Consider the following 23,736-nt stretch of genomic DNA (forward strand, 5'->3'; position numbering starts at 1 on the left):
ATCTGTTGTTGTGGAAGTTGATAGGTTAAATAAATTTAAGGAGGAACGGGACAGGCATTTGAAGGGAATGGTGTGATTTTTTTTTTTTTTTTTTGGCTGATGCTGCATAAGCTCATATACTTGCTTTCTTGCATCACATGCCACTACTACTACTACTACCACAGAGCTACTGCACCACAAAACTCCCAATAACTCACACCACACCTTGTCAGAGAAGTTAAAATTACAAGTTTGCAATTACTGATTTCACTCATTTCATTTGACTTCCTGTCCAGGTGATCTCGAAGTGCATGCTTCCTTAATCTATTCTATAAATTTGTATAATTTATATTCTATAATTATATTATATAATTGTTCTATAATTTTCTCTCGAGCCCGTCACCACCAAATACGGAGGACCTTGTCACAGAAGTTAAAATTACAAGTTTGCAATTACTGATTTCACTCATTTCATTTGACTTTCTGTCCAGGTGATCTAGAAGTGCATGCTTCCTTAATCTATTCTATAAATTTCTATAATTTATATTCTATAATTATATTATATAATTGTTCTATAATTTTCTCTCAAGCCCGTCACCACCAAATATGGAGGATGCGGAAAGATCAGGGAATGACCACCGCATATCCCGGAGCAATATGGCCTTAGTTGCTAATGCTCCTAAAAACCAAATAACAACAACAACAATATAATTTTCTCTGTTGTGTTCTCTGTTTTTAGGAGCATTAGCAACTAAGGCCATATTGCTCTGGGGATATGCGGTGGTCATTCTCTGACCTTTCTGCATCCTCCGTATTTGGTGGTCACAGACTCGAACTCTGATCTAATCAAGAAGCATGTGCTGTGCACTTGCTGCTCCTGCCCACCTTGCTACGGAGGCACCATAAATTTCTCTGCCACAGAGTTACTGCACCACAAAACTCCCAATAAATCATACCACACTTTGTCACAGAAGTTAAAATTACAGGTTTGCAATTACTCATTTCACTCCTGGAACCACCTTGGTAAATCAGAGAGAGATTTTCACACCTCCAATCATCTGCTAGGACTTCATATGAGTACAGAGATACATACACATTGTTCAGTCACAAGAACAACAAGTCCTTGTGACTGAAGTGACCTTTTGTGATTGTAACATTTCAAAGACAGCTGTCACTGAAGAAGTTGTAAGAAAATACCATGAAACATTCGACTCTGTTATGTACATATTTCCAATTTGGAAATGAACGTAATTATACCAACATAGGTTTGCGTGCTTTATCATTTTATGTCCAGCATACATTCAGTTGCACTAAAAAGATGGTAGATGAGTGTATCCCACCAGTAGTAATTTTGCAAGATCGCCATCAGATTCTGAGGTGAGTGCTTCCTCTAGTCCCCTTGGACTAGAGCACTGTTTCCCTGATCCACAAATGATGACCTAAAGAGGTAATGGAAACTAAAGACCAACAAGTCTGACTTCCATTGTTAGAAAAGATCATGGAGTCTTTTGTTAAGAACATACAGGATAAGAATTGATAATATAAGAATGAAATCCCGAAGGAATTTCAACATGGATTCATGAAGGGATAGTCTTGTCTAATCAACCTGGTTGGATCTCTCATCTTTATCTTTATAAGATGAGGTGGTAAAGTAAAGAAATAAAACAAAATGACACAGCAACAAAAGTTTTAATTAGTGCCAAACTGTAAATAAATAACTAATTTATAATGGAGAAAGAGAGAATGTCAATATCATATATGAGAGGAACTTTTTTTCCCCTTCACCTTCTAGCATAAACCATCACAGAATGCTCACTCACCTTCTTCTAATGTAAACTGTCATAGAATGCTCAATTAAAACTTGGCTTGTTCCATCCTAAAATATGGTGGAATTATTCTATTAAAAGTGTTGTCACTTTGAAATAGCCAAGAACAAAAACTCGAATAATGAGTGATTAGAAACAAAATGCCTGCAATAACCTCACACTACAGAGGCTTCAGCAGACTGAGTGAAAGCTAATTGCCACCCCCCACGTAGTCCCGCACTCATAATCGACAATGATTCAACAAACAATGATGCATCAAGGTCATGGGAGGCTGTCCTGGGTCCACACAGTAGTTAAGCCAACAATTGATTTTTAGCTCCTGTGATAACAAATTAAGGCTATTTCTATAAATAATCAGAAATTAATGCATTAAGCAGCAGGAGTAATATATCAGCATAAAAACCAGTGCAGTAAAAGTAGATACTGTAATTTTTTTCAGGGTGGCAGTGGTTCGGATAATCGACGTTCTACAGTAGTTTGTTTGGTTTTTTTTTTTTTTTTTTTTTTTTTTGCACCACCTTGCAAAATATCCTCCCAGTGCCCATGCTTGCAAAATATCCTGCCAAGTGCCCAGGATAGTTGCCATCAGTAAATATTAAGCAACTCAGTAACCTGAAGTACCTGTACAGATTTAAAGTGAAGTTGTTTAGATTAGAGCATTTTAGCTTCGGGATTACTAACCTGAAAAAAATTTCAGTGCATAATGTGTGTAAGCTAAGCAAACAACATTTGCAATAAAAATAAAAGTCTTTCATTTGTGGCAGTTGTCACATTTTGATTCAGCATTGTACTTTTCTGTTTAACACATCCATTGCACAATGAAGCAATATGTAGCATGGGGTTTTTAATCCACTTGGAGGGGGAAACCATCTGACTTTAAGAACTTCCAATTTAACAGGAGCAAGACCAGATATACAAAGGGTACTAGGAAAGTTTTGCAATACAGCTTTGTTTATTTAATTTTTTCAAAGTAATTTCCTCTACATTCAATACACCTCTCCATCCTCCGAAACCAATCTTTAAACCAGTTCTGCCAAGTTTCACTAGGGAGTAAAGCACACTCGTTGTCCCAAGCCCGTAGAAGGTCCTCATCACTGGAAAACCGCCTCCCTTTTAGCTTCATTTTCACATGCGGGAACAGTGCAAAGTCGCAGGCAGCAAGGTCTGGACTGTAGGGAGGGTGCTCGAGAAGTTTCAGTCCTGTCGTGGTCAAATATTCGGTGCAGGCTTTGGCGCGGTGAGCTGCAGTATTATCGTGATGGAGGTACCAGGTGTCCATTCTTGACTTTGGCCGCAGGTTCTTCATAGATCCAATGACTTTAGGCAGGCATTGTTCAGTATACCACTTAGCTGTGACTGTCTTCTGCGTGTCCAAAACGACACGTTCCACAATTCCACTCGATTTGAAAAATACAGCTATCATTTTCTTCTTTACAGATCGGGATTTTCTGACAATTACGGGTGTGTCGTCATCATCAAAGACCCAAACTTTGTTTTGAGCCTTGGTCGGCAGATCGTAATAGTACAGCCAAGTCTCGTCACCTGTCACGATGTTGTTCACATACCGAGATTGTCCCTTATCAAACTTTTTTAACATCTCCCGGCACCAAGTCACACGTCGTGTCATCTGCTCTTCAGTCAGTTGATGCGGCACCCAGAGAGAACAAAGTTTCTTCACGTGCAAATGATCTTGCAGAATCGAACGAATTGCTGGTGCATTTAGGCCCAAAGTATCCTCTATCTGTTGGTAGGTCACTCGCCTGTTTTCGTCAAGCATTTTCCTCACAGCAGTAACGTTTTCCTCCGTAACTGACGTTCGTGGCCTTCCCGGCCTCTCAGAATCCTCCAGAGTGAAATTTCCCCTTTGGAATTCTCTATACCACCTGAATATCGTTGTACGATGTGGACAATCATCATCTAGTGCAAGAGTCATTTCTTCTAAGCACTGGTCTATGGTTAAGCCACGCACGAAATTATACCGCAAAACTGTCCTTATCTCATTTCGTGACCACGATGCCATCGCAAGCACTTTACACTCTCACTACTAATGAATAACTGAGCCCATCGACTTGGCGTGGCGGCTACTATGCACGTATGAACATGTCTCAACATGCAGCAACAAGCAGCTTCCTGTGATTCATTGTTGCGTCATATTGCAAAACTTTCCTAGTACCCTTTGTATTTGTCCAGCAAACTTTGCCAGGCTAACTAATTCAGCCATAGTGAGAATTAAGCCCAAAAATGTCTCTGCCCTCCCCAATCCAGATTTACTTAATCATGAGTCAAAAAAAGATTGTAGGTGGTGCTAGCAACAAAAGTTTTAATTAGTGCCTAACTGTAAATAAATAACTAATTTATAAGGGAGAGGGAAAGAGAGAGAGTGTCAATACCATATATGAAAGGAACTTTTTTTTCCCCCTCACCTTCTTCTAGCATAAACTGTCACAGAATGCTCACTCACCTCCTAACGTAAACTGTCATAGAATGCTCAATTAAAACTTGGCTTGTTCCATCCTAAAATATGGTGGAATTGTTCTATTAGAAGTGTTGTAAACTTTTGAATATACCTTAGAACATGCTAATAATATACATATTTATAATGTGTGTACAGGCTTATTAATTTGGTGAACAACTAGAGGACTTAATATTGTTTTTTAATTACCAGGCAGAGGATGGAAAATTATAGAAGGATTGAAATCTGGCCAAACTCAAGTAGATAAGCCACATAGTCAAAGTGGAGCTTATTGGTGTCATCCTGTTGACATTCATTATGCAACAAAGGGCCTTCAAGGTAATTATTTTATTTATTTTTATTTATAAAATACTGTGTCATATGCATATATGTGTATATCTGGAATATTGGAAAAATAAAATATATAGTGTTCTAGTGTAGAGGTTTTCTTGCTTCTTAGTTCACTTTGCATCAGACATGATAGAGTTTCCATCTCGTGAATTATTAATTCTCGGAGATCTCATTTAAATTTAAAAAAAAAGGATATTTTTAAGAGTTAGAAAAACTACTTTTGTGAAAATGATGAAACTTGTATTTATTGAATAGAAGCTTAAGTTGGCTTCAACTGAAAATATAATCGTAAAATAAAACTAATAGTGAGAAAGGTTAAGGTTGAAAATAAAGGAAATTTAGTAATTGTAATGGAGGTATGTGATACAAGAAAGCAAGCATACGAGCTTATGTAGCATCAGCTAAAAAAAAAAAAAAAAAATTCACACATTCATTCCCTCAAAAAATTTATCTAGTTCCTTCTTGAATTTATTTAAGCTGTCAGCTTCCACAATGACAGATGGCAGTTTGTTCCAGTAATTAACCACCCATTGGCTAAAGGCAAATTTCTGCGCATCTATTGTACAGCTGTCTTTCATCAATTTGAATTTATGCCCCCTCAGGTTTGTAATTGAGCAAGTGGAAGACTCCCATCAGAATTCAGCGTGCTCAACCCATTCAATGCCTTATACACCTCAATCAGATAATCTCACAGGTGCCTAGTCTACATCCGCTGCGATTTGCACAACTTAAGCTTTTCTTGGTAAGAAGACCCCCTTCGTTCCCCTCAACAATCTTATTTTTCTTCTCTGTACATGCTCAAGCAACTCTGCATTGTTCCTAAAATGAGGCATCCAGACCTGTACGCAGTATTCAAGGTGTGGCCTCACCATTGCCTTATACAAAAAGGATAATCACCTCCTTTTCCATACTAGCAAAATTCCTGTATATCATTGACAATACCCCATGACCTGCTCTGACAGCCTGCCTGCATTGTTCAGAAAACTTCATATCCAACTGCACAATTACTCCCAGGTCTTTTTCATTTTCTATTACCCTAAGTGTAGTACCACTTAGGGTAATAGAAAATGAAACAAGGAAAAAAAACAAGAAAAAAAAAACATAGAAAAAAAAACAAGGAGTTATCTTTTATTCAGTGCATAGGATTTCTTCTTTCCCAAATCTCCTTATACCAATAAATTATGAAATGATACTTAAAACAAATTTACATAATTAAAATCGTTTAAAACTCATAATGTATTTCTCACTATTGACACATGGACAGTCCAACACACCAGGATCACAGGATCACAGCGGAGAACCCCACCCTGACCCCAGAAACATTAACCCCCCCAATGCAACCTTTAGTGAAGGAAGACATTTATTTTGTCATAAACGCAAAATTACAATACGAATAAAATGCTATTAAAATAAGATGAAAGTACCATAAAACCATGCAGTTAAAATTTCCTCACTGGAATATCAATAAATTACTATTAAAATACTATGGGACAAAATAACTAAAAGATTCCACCCTCATAGGGTGGAATCTTTTAGTTATTTTGTCTCATAGTATTTTAATAGTAATTTATTTATTAACCACCCACTGGCTAAAGGGAAATTTCCGCACATCTATTCTACATCTGTCTTTTCTTAATTTGAATTTATGCCCCCTTAGGTTCGTAATCTGAACAAGTGGAAGGATCCCATCAGAATACAGCGTGCTCAACCTATTCAAAGCCTTATACACCTCAATCAGATCACCACGCAGGTGCCTAGCCTCCAGCCACTGCAATTTGCAGAACTTAAGCCTCTCTTACAGAGAAGGGCCAATCTTGTTGCCCTTCTCTGTTCACGCTCAAGCAAATCTACATCCTTCCTAAAATGAGCCCTCCAGACCTATACGCAGTACTCAAGGCGTGGCCTCACCATTGCCTTATACAGAGGGACAATTACCTCCTTTTCCCTGCTAGCAAAATTCCTATATATCATTGATAAAACCCCATGACCTGCTCTGGCAGCCTGTGTACATTGCTCAGAAAACTTCATATATGACTGCACAATTACTCCCAGGTCTTTTACATTTTCTACCACCTTAAGTGTAGTACCACACAGTTGGTACGGTTCTCTTGGGTTACTTCTAACCATATGCAGTACTTTGCATTTGTCAAGGTTAAATTTCAGTTGCCACTTCTTAGCCCTTCTGCCCAAATTATCTAGATCCTGTTGCAGTAGCACACTGCCATTACTGTCATTAACAACCCTGCCAACTTTTGTATCATCTCCAAACTTCGACATTAAGCCCGATATAGCTTCATCAATATCATTGATAAATATACAAAACAATAGAGGACCCAACACCGAACATTGTGGGACTCCACTAATAACATTAGTCCACGAAGAGCAGCACCCATTAATTACCACCCTCTGTCTTCTCCCACTCAACCATCCTTTTATCCATTGTAGCAGCTTACCCTTAATACCATTCTGCTCCAATTTGTACAATAGTCTTCCATGCGCAACAGTGTCAAAAGCTTTCCTGAAACCAAATATATGATATCAAAATTATTTTTTGCATCCAGTTCCTTTGTAACCACATCATAATATCCTATCAAATTTGTCAGACAAGACTTTCCCTTAACAAACCCATGATGTGTCTGAATTATTGCTGCAGTCTTGTCTAGATGATCCTGCAATGCATCTTTAACCAGTGACTCCGTTATTTTACCCAGAACAGAAGTTAAACTAACTGGGTCTGTAATTACTCATGTCACTCTTCGATCCCCCTTTGTGAATTGGGATACATTTGCACATCTCCAGTCCGTCCCCCTGAGTCCAAGGTTGCTCTCATAATTATGGCTAAGGGTTTGCTTAGTTAGTTGCTTTGCCGCCTCCTTTAATATAACTGTTTAGATCCCATCCACCCCAGGTGCCTTTTTTATGTTTAACTTCAGCAATTTCTCCTCCACTTTGCTCTCAGTTATTACAAAATCATTAAGCACCCTGCTACAATTTGATAACCTTCTACCATTTTCAAACCTTAATAACTCCTCATGTGTGAATGTAGATGGAAAATACTCATTCAGTTTGTTTGCTATCTGAGCAGGATCATCAACAATCAAACCATCGATATCAAGTGGACCAATCAGATTCATCCCCTTCCTTTTAGAGTTTATATAAGTAAAAAAATCCTTGATGTTTTTCTTAGCATCTTTTGCCAAAGATTTCTCATAATCTGCCTTCGCCTGCCTAAACTCCTTTGTTACCTGATTACAGACTAACATATCTGCCATAGGCTTCTGAGTCGCTTGATAATTTATATGCATCCCATGCATTTTTCTTCTCTGTCACGTGTCTCATTAGTTTATTTGACAACCATTTAGGTTGATTGGTTTTAATTTTATTGGCGCATTAGCAACTAAGGCTATAGTGCGCCAAGACCAAACCATTTAGGCCTAAACCTTGAACAATATTTCTTAACAGGTATGAAACTTTTAGTAGCATCCACGATTAATTCCTCGAATGCTTCCCACTTAGAATTTACTGTTGGTAACATTGGCAGTTGATCCCACTGTACAGAATTTAAAAACTGTCTTGGATTGAGGGTGGATGGTATGTATCCAGTTATATTAAAGGAGTCAGTTATATTAAAGTTATATTAAAGGAAGCCATAATTATGAGAGCTTCTTTGGACTCAAGGAAGGTCCAAATGGACTGGAAGTGCGAAAATGTATCACCAATTCACAAAGGGGGGTTCAAAAGGTGACACAAGTAACTATAGATCTGTTTGTTTAACTTGTTTTCCGGGAAAAATAATGGAATCACTGGTTAAAGAAGCATTGCAGGATCATCTAGACAAGACTGCAGGAATAGTTATGATACAGCATGGGTTTTTTAAGGGGAAGTTTGAGCCCATACTTTCTACTAATGTTTTATAAATATACAGACAAAAAGACAATGTATTAAAGGTTGTATCATTCCCGTTATATTCTACTAACACACAATTTTGTTATGGAGTTGTGTAATTTAGTTTGCCGGAATTGATGACAGCATTTTTTCAGTATGTACATAATTCTTAATAGTGGGCAGATACAATAAATGAAGATGTGCACTATTACTCTGATGTTTTTATCATGCCATCACCTCTTAATGTTTTCAAGAAATTAACTTTGTTAATTTCTTGTGCTTTTTCTTACACGAGTCATCCACATTATGTTCTGAGTCACCCCTACGTCACTGGCCTTCTGTTTGTCAACTGTCTTCCCGCTGTTCACAGAGGCTGCAGTTTCTTCCTCACTCAGTTAATCTGCAAGCCGACCGGGCTAGCCGGGTGGGTAAAGTGCCTGCCTGGCAACCCAAAGGTCGCAGGTTCGATTCCCGCCTCGGGTTTGGATCAAAGTACTGCAAAAACCTTGGGAGGTGCATTACAGCTACAGAAGCCGATGCGCCAACAGCTACCAAAAAAAAAAAAAAAAAAAAAAGTTAATCTGCATCTGGAGCTTTTGCATCAACCTCAATCCAAGCAGACGGGTCATTTGCTTCAAAACTGCCACCAAGTACATCACAAGCAGCCTTTGCTTCTTGTTCTGAAAATGCTACTATTTGAAGGTTTATTAGTGATCTCATCTTTTCGAATACATTTTTTTCAGCAGTTTTCAATTGCTGTTGAGTATACTCTCCTTCACTAATACAATATTCTATGCAATGCCTTTCATTCTTAATGTTTTCAGAAATTCTAGAACTTGAATTGTGAAGTTCACAACACCAGCAAGAAGTTCTCGATGATAATAGGCTCTGAATGCTTGAAAGAGCTGATCTATAAGCAGAATTAGTGCAGTTGTATTCCTTGGCAGAAACACGATTCTGAACTTGCTCTATCTTTCAACTTCAGGACATCAGCTGAAGGATGATCTAGGCAGTGATCCAACAGTAACAGCCTTTTCTTCAATTTTTTTGGAAAGCAAGTGGCATTTCATAGTAGCTGCAAGTGGCAGCTACTAGACATGTCATACCTATTAAGAAATATTGTTCAAGATTTAGGCCTAAATGGTTGTCAAATGAACTAATGAGACTCTTGGCAGAGAAGAAAAATACATGGGATGCATATAAATTATCAGGCGACACAGAAGCCTATGGAAAATATAAGCTAGTCTGTAATCAAGTCACAAAGAAGATTAGGCAAGTGAAGGTAGATTACAAGAAATCTTTGGCAAAGGATGCTAAGCTCTGAAAGGAAGGGGATGAGTCAGATTGGTTCACTTGATATTGATGTTGTTGTTGTTTGTTATTTAGTTTTTAGGAGCATTAGCAACTAAGGCCATATTGCTCCGGTATATGCGGTGGTCATTCCCTGACCTTTCCGCATCCTCCGTATTTGGTGGTGACGGGCTTGAACCCCGGTCTAATCAAGAATTGTGTGCTATGCACTGCTGCTCCTTCCCACCTGGCTACGGAGGCGCCTTGATATTGATGGTTCGACTGTTGATGATCCTGCTCAGATAGCAAACAAACTGAATGAGTATTTTGCATCTATATTCATACATAAGGAGTTATTAAGGAAGGAAAAGGGCAGAAGGTTATCAAATTATAGCCGTGTGCTTAATGATTTTGTAATAACTGAGAGCAAAATGAAGGACAAATTGTTGAAATTAAACATAAGAAGGGCACCTAGGGTGATGGGATCTATCCAGTTATATTAAAGGAGGTGGCAAAGGAACTAAGCAAACCCTTAGCCATAATTATGAGAGCATCCTTGGACTCAGGGGAGGTCCCCATGTACTGGAGATGTGCAAATGTATCCCCAATTCATAAAGGGGGATCGAAGAGTGACACGAGTAATTACAGACCAGTTAGTTTAACTTCTGTTCCGGGTTAAATAATGGAGTCACTGGTTAAAGATGCATTGCAGGATCATCTAGACAAGACTGCAGCAATAATTCAGACACAGCATGAGTTTGTTAAGGGAAAGTCTTGTCTGACAAATTTGATTGGATACTATGATGTGGTTACAAAGGAACTGGATGCAAAAAATAATTTTGATATCATATATTTGGATTTCAGGAAAGCTTTTGATAATGTTGCGCATGGAAGACTATTGTACAAATCGGAGCAGACTGCTATTAAGGGTAAGTTGCTACAATGGATAAAAGGATGGTTAAGTGGTAGAAGACAGAGGGTGGTAATTAATGGGTGCTTCTCTTCGTGGACTAATGTTATAGTGCAGTTCCGCAGGGTTCGGTATTTGGCCCACTGTTGTTTTTGTATATTTATCAATGATATTGTTGAAGGTATATCGGGTCTAGTGTCGAAGTTTCCAGATGATACAAAGGTTGGCAGGGTTGTGAATGACAGTAATGGCAGTGTGCTACTGCAACAAGATCTAGAAAATTTGGGCAGATGGGCTGAGAAGTGGCAACTGAAGTTTAACATTGACAAATGCAAAGTACTGCATATGGGTAGAAGTAACCCCACAGGAATGTGCCGTGTGATACTACACTTAAGGTGGTAGAAAATGAAAAAGACCCTAAGTGTAGTACCACACAGTTGGTACTACATTTAGGGTCTTTTTCATTTTGTGCAGTTGGATATGAAGTTTTCTGAGCAATGCAGACAGGCTGCAAGAGCAGGTCATTGGGTATTGTCAATGATATACAGGAATTTTGCTAGCAGGGAAAAAGAGGTAATTATCCTAAGGCAGTGGTCAGGCCACACCTTGAGTACTGCGTACAGGTCTGGAGACTTCATTTTAGGAAGGATGTAGATTTGCTTGAGCATGTACAGAGAAGGGCAACATGATTGGTGAGGAGAATGAAGGGATCATCTTACCAGGAGAGGCTTAAGTACTGCAAATTGCAGCGGTTGGAGACTAGGCACGAAGTGATCTGATTGAGGTGTATAAGGCCTTGAATGGTTTGAGCACCTTGAATTCTGATAGGATTCTTTCACTTGATCAGATTTCGAATCTAAGGGGGTATAAATTCAAATTGAGGAAAGACAGTGTAGAATAGATGTGTGGAAATTTGCCTTTAGCCAGCAGGTTGTTAATTGCGAATACAAACTTCCGTCTGGCCTATGTATAAATATAGTGCAAACGCATCAGAAATACATAGCTATATCTGAATGAATCAGAATATTAGTAAAACGGCATCGTTTTAAGTTATATCTCATATTGTGAATACCTTCACAACGAGTTGCCATGATATTGCACTACTTCGAATAAGTAACGCTTCACCTAAGGAGAAGACTAATGTTACTTATTCTCAGATGGATACCACCACCCAGACGGCACCGTTTCAGGGCTATTTGGCCCTTCTTCGGTGGGTGGGTAGGTACGCGAGTGATGTAATGATGGCAAAACAGTTATGAAGTATAACTCCACAATATGAGAGATGCCTGATGGTGTATCATGTATTTAGACGGAATATTAGTAAAACAGCATCGTTTTAAGTTATATCTCATATTGTGAATACCTTCACAACGAGTTACTATGATATTGCACTACTTCGAATAAATAACGCTTCACCTAAGGAGAAGACTAATGTTACTTATTCTCAGATGGATACCACCACCCAGACGGCACCGTTTCAGGGCTATTTGGCCCTTCTTCGTCTAAATACATGATACACCATCAGGCATCTCTCATATTGTGGAGTTATACTTCATAACTGTTTTGCCATCATTACATCACTCGGGTACCTACCCACCCACCGAAGAAGGGCCAAATAGCCCTGAAACGGTGCCGTCTGGATGGTGGTATCCATCTGAGAATAAGTAACATTAGTCTTCTCCTTAGGTGAAGCGTTACTTATTCGAAGTAGTGCAATATCATGGCAACTCGTTGTGAAGGTATTCACAATATGAGATATAACTTAAAACGATGCCGTTTTACTAATATTCTGATTTATTCAGATATAGCTATGTATTTCTGATGCGTTTGCGCTATATTTATACATAGTCTAGACTCCTCCATAGCTTGAGGCTTTTGCCCTAAACGCTTGAGTCTAAACTTCCGTCTGTTGTTGTGGAAGTTGATAGCTTAAATAAATTCAAGGACGAACTGGACAAACATTTAGAGGGAATGGTTATGTGAATTTTTGTTTTTGGCTGATGCTACATAAGCTCATATGCTTGCTTTCTTGCATCACATGCCTCTATTACTATTACTATCTCACCGATCATACAAATTCATTTTCAAACCAAGAAGCGAAAATATCATTCACCATTCAAGTATCAGAGCTGTTTTATAAATCACAGATAAGAATTTCAGGTGTGAAATGCTAAAAACACTGGGACTTCGATTACTGATTCACAATAGCTTTAGCATGTGATTTTGAGTCTTGTTTGTGCACAGTAACACTAGTTCTCTCTTCTTTGGGTTTCACGGCTGCTTTGCTGAGTGTCTTTTTAATATCCACTGACTTGTTGGGGAGAAGTTTATAGTACACAACTGTTTCATTACAGTTGTATACTGTTCACCTGTGAATTCACCACCTTGAATCACATTATGCAGAAATTCAGGAAATGCTTCTAGTACTGTAATGCCATTGCCACTAAATGCAGATTTGCTGGGATGTTCCATGATGAGCCTTCCATCTCTAAATCCACCTTTCAGAAGCTTTGTTTAATCATCTCCACCAAGTAGCTTATGAAATTTAAGTGCATGTGCTTTCAAAATTACCATATTTATCGATACTCCTTCAATACGCTTCTATAGAAACCACTTGTATAAGCATTGGTCCACGTCACTATTTTCACACTCTAGTTTTCATTTTTACTTTCGAGATTTACTGCACTTTCTACAGGGTCTACTAATGAACATAGTTTTTCTTCTATTTCATCCAATTGCAGTTTGTTCCTTCTGGAATTCCATGCTCGCAAAATATACTGCATTTCATTTTGCCACTCTTTAACTCTTTTGATAATCTAACTTTTCTTAAACTATAATTTTTTTCTTTTGGCAGCCATTGCATCCTAATGTCATGTATTTGATGCTATAGAATTTACCGTGTTTTGAGAAAACTAAATCAAAACCAAACTGTCCAGCCTATCATAATGCCAAAATGAAGTCACGTGATTTCTCCATAAATCACTCACCGGTTCATGTATATTTTTGCCTAGTTTAGCTCTTAGCAGTTTTTGCTATCCTAAGCATTTGAATGTGCACTTGATGAATGATAGCAAAATTCCCCTCCAGAAGTGATATGTTTGTAATTAGCATTCTGGTGATGTTCACTTTTATTGCATATCTAGCTGAGGGGAGAAATCGAGTGTCTACAGTAATTAGTCTGTGATGAGTCCTGTCGTTTACAAAAAATTATTCTGCAACTGAATACTCAATATATCAAAGCAAATATACGGCCAGTATTTAGCTAATTTCCTCTCTTGGAAATATGGTAGTAGATATACAGTAGATACGAGTATATACAGTATTTACTTTTTCCAGTTACCAATATAAAATTGCTAGTTCTTTAAACACAAATTTTTTTCATAATTCATTTTGGGAGGCATGATCATACCAGCGTTATATAGGCAGTTCCAGATTTACGTGTTTTTTTTTTTTTTTTTCCAATTATCAGGTATCAACAAAATTGAAAATATGAACATTAATTGCAATAAATAAATGCTAAACATTCATAAATAAGGCATTTCGCACTACTCGTATAGCTATATAATACAGTACTACTGTGCATGCATTTGTTTTTTTTTTTGTTAGGCAGACAAAAGCATCTCACTGACTCACATAATATAAAGAAGTTACCACGCTAATTACAGAGAGTGGTTGTGTCTTCATTTTCACTATCTTGTCTTATTTCAAATTTATCCCCCTTATTAATACTGTACTGTATGCCAAAACGAAGTAATACCACAGAAAGTGATGTTAATAAAAAGAAACAGCAAAGGGAAATAACATTGGAAACAAAATATGAGATCATAAGCAAACATGCGGCTGGAATGACTGCTAAAGATCTTTGTGTGAAATGCTATCACGAATTTATACAGAAAAGAGAATCTTGTCTTGGAAACAAACAGCTCTTGAAGCATTTCTGAAGAGGAAGACGATTCCTTGTGCTTTCAACAAACTAATGAGTATTAAACCAACAATGAGTGATGAAGCATCAACAAGTGACAAACCATCAGTGAGTGTGCATTAGTTGATGATGATGAAGAATAAACATTCTATAACATTTGTACGACATAAATAATTTCTTTATTATTATAATTTGTTTGATTTGATTTTAAAGTTTATGTTTCATTTCTTTGGATAAATAAATCATTGTTTAAGCATAAACTATTGTTTTGTTGTCCTTTATTTAACATTACTATGGTAAAATTTCATTGTTGAGAACATAACCCTGGTTTTAACATTACGTCTGTGGGAAATAAATTCTCACTTTACGAGCAAGCGCTGGAAATGAATTAACTTGTAAAGTTGGGAATTACCTGTATTGAGGTTGCACTCTCTTTTCTCACTGTCATTGCAACCAGGTGCTTCACCTAAAATAGTGACAGAGTTTTGGCGCATTATAGCCTAAGTTGCTGATGCGCCAATAAAACTCAACTAACTAACCAACCAACCTAAAATAGTGTATTTTTATCAAATCACAAAACATCTCCTTTCAGTAAAAAAATTATAAGCCAATGAATTGTTAGTTAAAATGTTCCAATTTCAAGTCTGTTGTTTCCAAAATTTTATAGACAGTATGCAAATAGTGACTGAATTTAGAAAGACAGTGCTTGCCTTGTAAAAACTTTCCTTTCTTCACTTAAAGAACAAGCAAAATGGACTACTTCCTTCTTCATCTAATGAATATTAAGTGGCTGTGAACTCTTATATATCTTTACATATCATTAATCATACTAATAATTCCTTTATCTGCATGAATAAACTATTTTATTATGAGAGACTTAGAATGATTCCTTTCCATCAAAAAAAAATATGCACAACATTAAAATCAAACTTGGACCTATTCCAAGAGCAGAAAAAATTTACTTTTAATGCAAGATATCCAAAGCACTTAACAAACATCTTCTTAATAAAGCTAATTATATCAAGATATTTAAACCTTACCTCAACAGTGTTCTCTATTCTCCAAAAATATAATGGCTGCCCTTTCCAGCTGACTAGTAAACAGTAATTCATTCCATCAGTAATGTACAAGAAACCACATATTCAGGTATGTGAGCAGAGCTTCCTTTAGTTACAGGTAGTCATTGTGTCATTTTCTGAGTGCATCATGTTATAGCAGTTTAGTGTGTTTTTTTTTTTTTTTTTTTTTTTTAAAGGTTGTTGGGATTATGGATGTCAGTTTTATACATCAAACCAAGCCAGTAATTAGATCCACTATATTTAGATATTAGCATTAGTAGAGGCATATGATGCAAGAAAGCAAGTTTATATAGTATCAGTCAAAAAAAAAAAAATTCTATTTTACGTATCCACTCCCTCCAAAAGTTTGTAGTTCTGCCTTGAATTTATTTAAGCTGTCAACTTCCACGACAGATGGAAGTTTGTTCCAGCAATCAACACCCTGCTGGCTAAAGGCAAATTTTAATAAGTTGATTATATACTGCACAGTTGGTACGTTACTCTGTAATGTACCAACTGTGCAGTTTATAATCAACTAAACTCTAAACAGCAAAACTAAGTTAACTTAGTTACAGCATTTATGTTTCTTTTCACTTTCACCTACCATAACTTGGAGAAGACACATTTTCACACATCTACGTTTGTTTAAAATTAATATTTTATATGATATAAATATAGCATAACAATGTTTAGCACTCAAAACTTTAAAATTGCTAATTTAAATACATTTTCCAGAAAATAAACTAAATATTGGTGAAATGTTGGGATTATAGATGTCAGCTACATGTTGTTCAGAGATGCAGTGATATATTCTTGTAGAGACAACTATTCTCTTATTTTTTCCGTTCATGTAAATAGATATTGTTTATAGTAAACCAATGCTTAACATAATTACAGACCCTGTGTTGATAAGTTACATTGTTGTTTATGTTAGTTGAAAATAGCATTAAAGGAGTTTGATTTAATGTCACTGAATGAACTTTAAAAAGTAGAAAAGAATATAAGATATTCTTGTTTGCTAATGATGACAAAGTTGTAACTTGGCGATTTCTTTTCTGTGCTGAAACAAACAAACAAAAAGCTATGCGCACATTTAACTATAATGTGAACTTTATTACTCTCACTAAAGTATTCAAAAAAGTTAGTCACAAAGCAAATATCACTGTTACACATTTGTACATAGTACTATAAAAAATACAAATACATATTAGAAAAAAAGAAAGTGGGGAGAATAGCTGCTATGATGTGTAGACTAGTTAGCAGTAAGCTGTGGGCTTATGGTTAAATATTGTGTTTTTAACATTGAATTATATGTGTATCATGTGGTTTGTTTCTAAATGTAATGCCATATATCATTAGCATTAGTAGAGGCATATGATGCAAGAACTATGAGAATGAACATGGGAAACATGGACTTTTTCACAATACGTAACGGTGTTAGGCAGTGCTGTATTTTGTCACCCCACCTTTTTAATCTTTATGCCGAAGATATCATGCGTGAAGATTTAGAGACTGGCTGGCATCAAAATCGAGGGCTGAAGATGAACAACTTTTGTTATGCAGATGATACTGTGCTAATTTGTAATTCTAAGGATCATCTTAAAGAAACTCTAAGGAAAGTATGTGAAGCAAGTAAGAAAAAAGGATTGTTTCTGAATGTGTGTAAAACTAAAATTATGGTGAATGGTGATAATCTCGATTCCAGTAAAGTGAAGGTTAATGGGCAAGATATCGAAGAAGTTGATGAATTTGATTACTTAGGGCCAAGAATAAATGAAAATAGTGTTGTTATTGTTGTTATTTGGTTTTTAGGAGCATTAGCAACTAAGGCCATATTGCTCCAGGGATATGCAGTGGTCATTCCCTGACCTTTCCGCATTCTCCGTATTTGGTGGTCACGGGCTCAAACCCCGGTCTAATCAAGAAGCATGTGTTATGCTGCTCCTGCCCACCTGTCTACAGAGGCACCTGAAAATAGGGACTGCTCAAACAATGTAAAGAGACAACAAGCAATTGCTAAAACATTGGTCGCTGATCTGATAAAATTATGGAGAGATCATGATCTACCCCTAAAGACAAAACTGAGAATCATTGATTCTTTAATTTTTCCAGTTGCCACTTATGGAAGTGAAGAATGGAATCTGAAAAGAGTTGACAGGAAGAGGCATTTAAAATGCGTTGTTACAGGAGAATACTGCGTATTTCTTACTTGGATCGAAGAACAAATGAGTGGGTATTGAATAAAATTGGCAGGCCTAAAATTCTTCTTCATAGCATCAACAAAAGAAAACTCAAGTTTTTTGGTCATATAGTAAGAAAGGAAAACTTTCTGTTGAAGAATATAATGGAAGGAAAAACCGAGAGAAAGAGGTGCAGAGAAGGACCTGCAACTAGATGGAAGGATGGGATCAGTGAACTTCTGGGCATGACACTTTGCAATGCTGCTCATATAGCACATGATCGATGCAGTTGGAGGAATTTGTTGGTGGCCACAACAACTCCTCGTGGAGCTATGTGACTAGAAGAAGAAGAACGATGCAAGAAAGCAAGCTTATGCAGCATCAGCCAAAAAAAAAAAAAAACCTTCCCATTTCACTCCTCCTTTCGTTCTAAATGCCTGACCAGCTTAGCCTTAAATTTATTTAGGCTATCAACTTCCACAACAAAAGATGGAAGTCTGGTCCACCAATCAACCACCAGCTGGCTAAAGGCAAACTTCCACACATCCATTCTGCAACTGTCTTTCTTCAGTTTAAGTCTATGCCCCCTCAGGTTCTTAATCTGAGCAAGAGGAAGTATCCCATCAGCATTTAGCTTGCTCAAGCCATTGAAGGCCTTATACACCTCAATCAGATCACCTCGCAGGTGCCTACTCTCCAGGTGCTGCAATTTGCAGAATTTAAGTCTTTCTTAGTAAGAGCACCCCTTTGTTCCCCTCACCAATCTTGTCCTTCTTTGTACTCATTCTAGCAACTGTACATCCTTCCTATAATGAGACCTCCAGACCTGTACACAGTACTCTAGGTATGGCCTTTCCATTACCTTGTACAACGGGATAATCACCTCCCTGTCTCTGCTAGCAAAATTCCTATATATCATTGACAAGACTCCATGACCTGCCCTGGCAGCCCATCTGCACTGCTCAACAAACTTCATATTTGACTGCACAATTACCCCCAGGTCTTTTTTCACTTTCTACTTCCCTGAGTGTAGTACCACACAGTTGGTACATTTCTCTTGGGTTATTGCTACTCATATCAGTAATTTGCATTTGTCAATGTTAAATTGCAGTTGCCACTTCACAGCCCATTTGCCCAACTTATCTAGATCCTGTTGGAGTAGCATACTGTCTTTACTGTCATTAACAACCCTGCCAACCTTTGTATCATCTGCAAACTTGGACATTAATCCTGATATACCTTCATCAATATGATTGATGATTACACAAAACAACAATGGGCCCAGCACCAAATCCTGGGGAACTCCACTAATAACATTTGTCCACGAAGAGCAGTGTCCATTGATTACCACTCTCTGTCATCTATCACTCAACCATCCCTTTACCCATTGTAGCAACTTGCCCTTAATGCCTCTCCAATTTGTACAGCAGCCATCTGTGTGCAATAGTATCAGAAGCTTTCCTGAAATCTACGTATCATGATAAAAGATGAGGAATATAGTGTGAATGGGAAGATAAATGCTTTTGTTCTGGAATTAAGGTACAAGTGGTTATCGCAATAATAAAGGTACACTGACACACAATGCATCATTGTTCGTGCTGAGTTCATAATGGTCAGAATAGATTTTTTTTATTATTATTATTATTACTACTTTCATTGTTCCTCATGTGAGTAATTTTCATGGCAAAAGTAAAGGAATTTGTCCTGATACAAATTCCTTTTGAAATTAAGGTGGAATACCTGTTTGAGCTGTAAACAAAAGACAAATTTATCAAAGTGTCTGTTCTTGCAGATTTGAATGAAAAGCATTGAGGTGTGCTTACTTTAGAGCAGCGTTTCCTAACCTTTTTTAGTCATGGAACACATATATTTATGGAACACTTACGAAACACAAGTTTAGCGGGAGCCAAAGAACTGTTTGTTAATATTTTATTACATACGATGCACTGTGCATCAGAAGCATCTTTATTTCCAACACATGTAAAGCCAAAATTCAAATAACTTTCATTATACTTTTGTTTTGGTCTTTTATTAGTTGGCTCCCATTTTTTCACTTCGGATTTTTGGGGAACAAAAGGCTGTGATCGTTCATCCTCACTTTGAAGTGTGACAACATTGTGTTTGTTTTCATTTACCACAGTTGCAATACTAGAAGTACTTGCTTCTCGTTCTAAAGTTCCTTTTTTCAACCACAAATCCATGGTCATATATTTTAATAATAATATTTCAAAATACTGATAATTATGAAAAATCATTTATACAAGGAAGTGAGTTTAGTTATGATATCGGTTCGCTTCTCCCTATCCTTCAACCCATGTATTCCAGTCTAAATCGCATACGAATGGCATATTAGATCACTACATTGCTACTTTTTCGTAGATGTCATTGTCTTTACGCATACTTCTCTATGCAGAACCCTCCAAAATAAAGTTTTTGTTTGTTTGTTATTTGGTTTTTAGGAGCATTAGCAACTAAGGCCATATTGCTCCGGGATATGCGGTGATCCCTAACCTTTCCGCATCCTCTGTATTTGGTGGTGACTGGCTTGAACCTCGGTCTAATCAAGAAGCGTGTGCTACGCACTGCTGCTCCTTCCCACCTGGCTACGGAGGCGCCTCCAAAATAAAGTGTTCCGCCGTCTATTTGGTTATTAGTCCATGCCAGTATATTAATAACTGAAAAAAAATTATGTTAAAAATTATAATGATACGAGAGTGGTGTATACTACAAATATGCAAATTTTATTTATTTTTTAAATTATTAATTGCAATTTTTCACAGAACACTTGTTCACATCTCACAGAATGCTAGTGTTCTGTGGAACACAGTGTGGGAAATGCTGTTTTAGAGGAAATGTTAAAAGTTTTAGCATGTTTTATATAAGGAGAATATGTATGTTATTTAAGAAACTTGAGGAAAATATATACATTTCCTTAGTGCTTGTCTGGTCTTTATTGAGTAAAGCAGGTATGTCAGATTGGTGATTTGGGGGTCGCGAATTTGTGGAAAATTTGTGGCCCTCCCTTCAAATATTGTCAACTTTCACAGCACCTTTTAGGAGATACAATAACATAAAATTTAAATGATATTTGTAAGTTATACAAACCTTTTATGTACATTAGTGCAGCCCTCAAGCTACCCAAGAACCATTTGTGAGGCCACTGAGCACTTCTAAGTTTGACACTCCCCTAGAATAAAGTGATATTTCAGAAAAAGAAACAGTTCAGTTTAGCAGTATATTTTCCTGAGAATTGGGTATGAGAGCCCATATAGTTTAAATGTATATGTACTTCCAAATAGTTTAATTGTATATGTACTTCCCTCTGTTTTGCTGTTGAAATTTTTGCGTGGGGGGGAGTCTCTATATACAGCAAAAATCTCTCTGCAATTTTTTTGTTGTTGTGAACTGCTGCTAAAATGGAGTTCTGGGTCTCTGCTGCATGTTGTGATTCTAGGCAACTGGTAAGACTACTATTTGGGTTTTCTGTCTGTGCAGTTATTCCTAAATATTCCCTCATACCCTGCTATTATGTCCTTGTAATGATTAGCAATCTGGTTAGCCAGAGATCCACTATCACCTGGATTGGCTCTCAACTGTAGCATGAGGAGCTGAGCCAGGTGTTTCTTGATCTGGGCATATAGATAAAAGACATGCCTGCAGTCCACTCACTGGCATGAAAAGAAAAACAGCCTGAAAAAAAAAATAATAATGAATAAAATAAATAAATTAATTAAAAAGAAAGAAAGCAAAAAGTATTTACCATACTGAAAGGTTTAGTACTGAGTGGCTGCAGGGCTGCTAAAGATGACTCAGGCATATGAGGGAATTTGAAAAGTTTTTGGTCTGAGCTTTTTTTTTTTTTTTTTTTTTATGAAAACCTCAAGCACGAGAGGTATTAGAACCTATAGTACTTGGTACCTTGCACAGTTGAAGGTTGAGAAGATAAAAGAAGATACTTGTTAATATTAGACTTCAATTTCTGTAGATTGTAAATTTTCGGAAATATGTATGAAGGGAGGTTGTTCCAGAAAAAAACAGTTGAAAGTATAAATGAGGAAGAAGAAAAGTTGGTTCTGTGAGTTTGAAATTTGATAGTAAAAGGGTGCTGAATGGTTGTGGCATATGTTCGGACTGGTTTGGAAGAGAGAGCCAGAATTATAGAAGCCAATTCACAAGACTAGTACTACCCATGGAAGTATCTAAGAAAAGGTGTATGGTAGAAACAGAGCATCTATGAGACAGAAAGTGGAGAGACTATGTTAGAGATGGGTCGTTAATTAACCTAAGCCCTTCCTTTGAATTTAATCTAGAAGCTTGAGAGATGCTTTGGGGTACTGCCCAGATGAGTGAACAGTATTCCATGGTAGGATGGATTTGAGATTTCTACAGAGTAAGTAGCTGTTTGGAAGAAAAGTAATGCTGGGAGCAGTAGAAAACCCCCAGTTTTTTAGATGTAGAGGAAGCAATATTTGTAATGCAGAGAGTGTGTGTGTGTGTGTGTGTGTGTGTGTGTGTGTGTGTGTGTGTGTGTGTGTGTGTGTGTGTGTGTGTGAGAGAGAGAGAGAGAGAGAGAGAGAGAGAGAGAGAGAGAGAGAGAGAGAGATTAGAAGTCAGGATAATCCCTAATAGAGAGAAATAATAAGTGTCTAGAAATCTGAGTTTCATCGAAGATAAGCATAGTAGCAGAATCCTTTTTGCAAGACATAAGACATGACTGAATTTTAAAAGGATTAAAATCAACTAAGTTATCTTTGTCCCACTAGAGAATTACTTGGAGATCAGCATTGAAAGAATTGCTAGTATATGTTCGAGAAGTCAAAGCTGTTTGTGCAGGGCAAGTCTTCAGAGTCTTCAGTAAAACTATGAATATAATTTCTGGTCAATGGGAGGTCATTAATATACAAGAGGAAATGAGTGGGAGAAAGAACTGAAACTTTGGAAACACTAGTATTAGTGGAGAAGATAGAAGACAGAGAGCCATTTACCATCACCTGCAGTGGGCAGTCAGAGAGAAAACTGGATAACCAATTACAAAAAACAGTTGACAAACTATAAGATGGAAGCTTATTTAGAAGACCTTTATGCCAAATATGATCAAAAGCAACTGCTTTTATTTCACCAAACTTTTCTATTGGATTTATTCATAGATGGGTAACATTAGCTATATTTCTTAGACAAATATAGGACCATACTGAAGAAATGCTGTGAGTTAGGTAAGAATGTCTGTTGTCTGCAATTCTGCCCAGGCATGAAGGAGGGATTATATGCTGAAAGCCTTGTGAATTAACTCAAGACTTGGACTCTGCAAGGCTTTTTGGGAGAAATTTTTATCAGTGTGGCCCACCCTTGTAGGTAAAAGGAATCTCTTTTGTAGAGACTGAATACATTTAAACAAAGGTGATGCAAGGTTTTTGCCAGTATCATTCAGGATATCTTAAAGATTTAGGGAAACTGCTAGTTTGCGGGGGACAATGGTAATAAAGATACCCATTTATCTAATGATATTGGTCAAAGTAACACTTGTGTATACCTCAAGAGTTCTTGTTTGTTACTGCGACAGATCATATTAGCAAGATGTTCAGAGGGCAAAAATGTTTCAACTGAGTGGGCAGCTAATGCCAAGGAAGAAAGTTTAATAACTTCAAGGGACATGTCAGGGTAGTTAAGTATACTAAATATTTAGTAAACTATACAAGTATACTAAATCTTAATTGTTTATACAGTAATTTCAGTCATTAATAAAATAAGTGAATTCGAACTACTGGTTAGGACAAGTAAAGATGACATTATTATTTATTATTATTATTATTATTAGCTATGGTGTAAGGAAGCCTGAGGCTTATGCTGCACCAGCCAAAAAAAAAAAAAAAAAAAAAATTCCCG

At 37.0% G+C, this 23,736-nt stretch overlaps 1 protein-coding gene across 5 annotated transcripts in view; it reads left to right on the forward strand.

Moving 5' to 3' along the window:
- The window catches only part of LOC150084695 (B9 domain-containing protein 2-like), a 48,724-nt gene that overhangs the window by 22,923 nt on the left and 2,065 nt on the right, over positions 1 to 23,736 (forward strand). For all 5 annotated transcript variants that reach the window (XM_090376559.1, XM_090376560.1, XM_090376562.1 and 2 more), the window contains one exon: positions 4,471 to 4,596. In XM_090376559.1, the coding sequence (XP_090232685.1) occupies positions 4,471 to 4,596 (126 nt within the window). The remainder of the gene's footprint in view (positions 1 to 4,470; positions 4,597 to 23,736) is intronic.

Source organism: Mastigoproctus giganteus, chromosome 6 (genome assembly GCF_048544385.1).
Source record: "Mastigoproctus giganteus isolate SK-2022 chromosome 6, ASM4854438v1, whole genome shotgun sequence".
NCBI lineage: Eukaryota > Metazoa > Arthropoda > Arachnida > Uropygi > Thelyphonidae > Mastigoproctus > Mastigoproctus giganteus.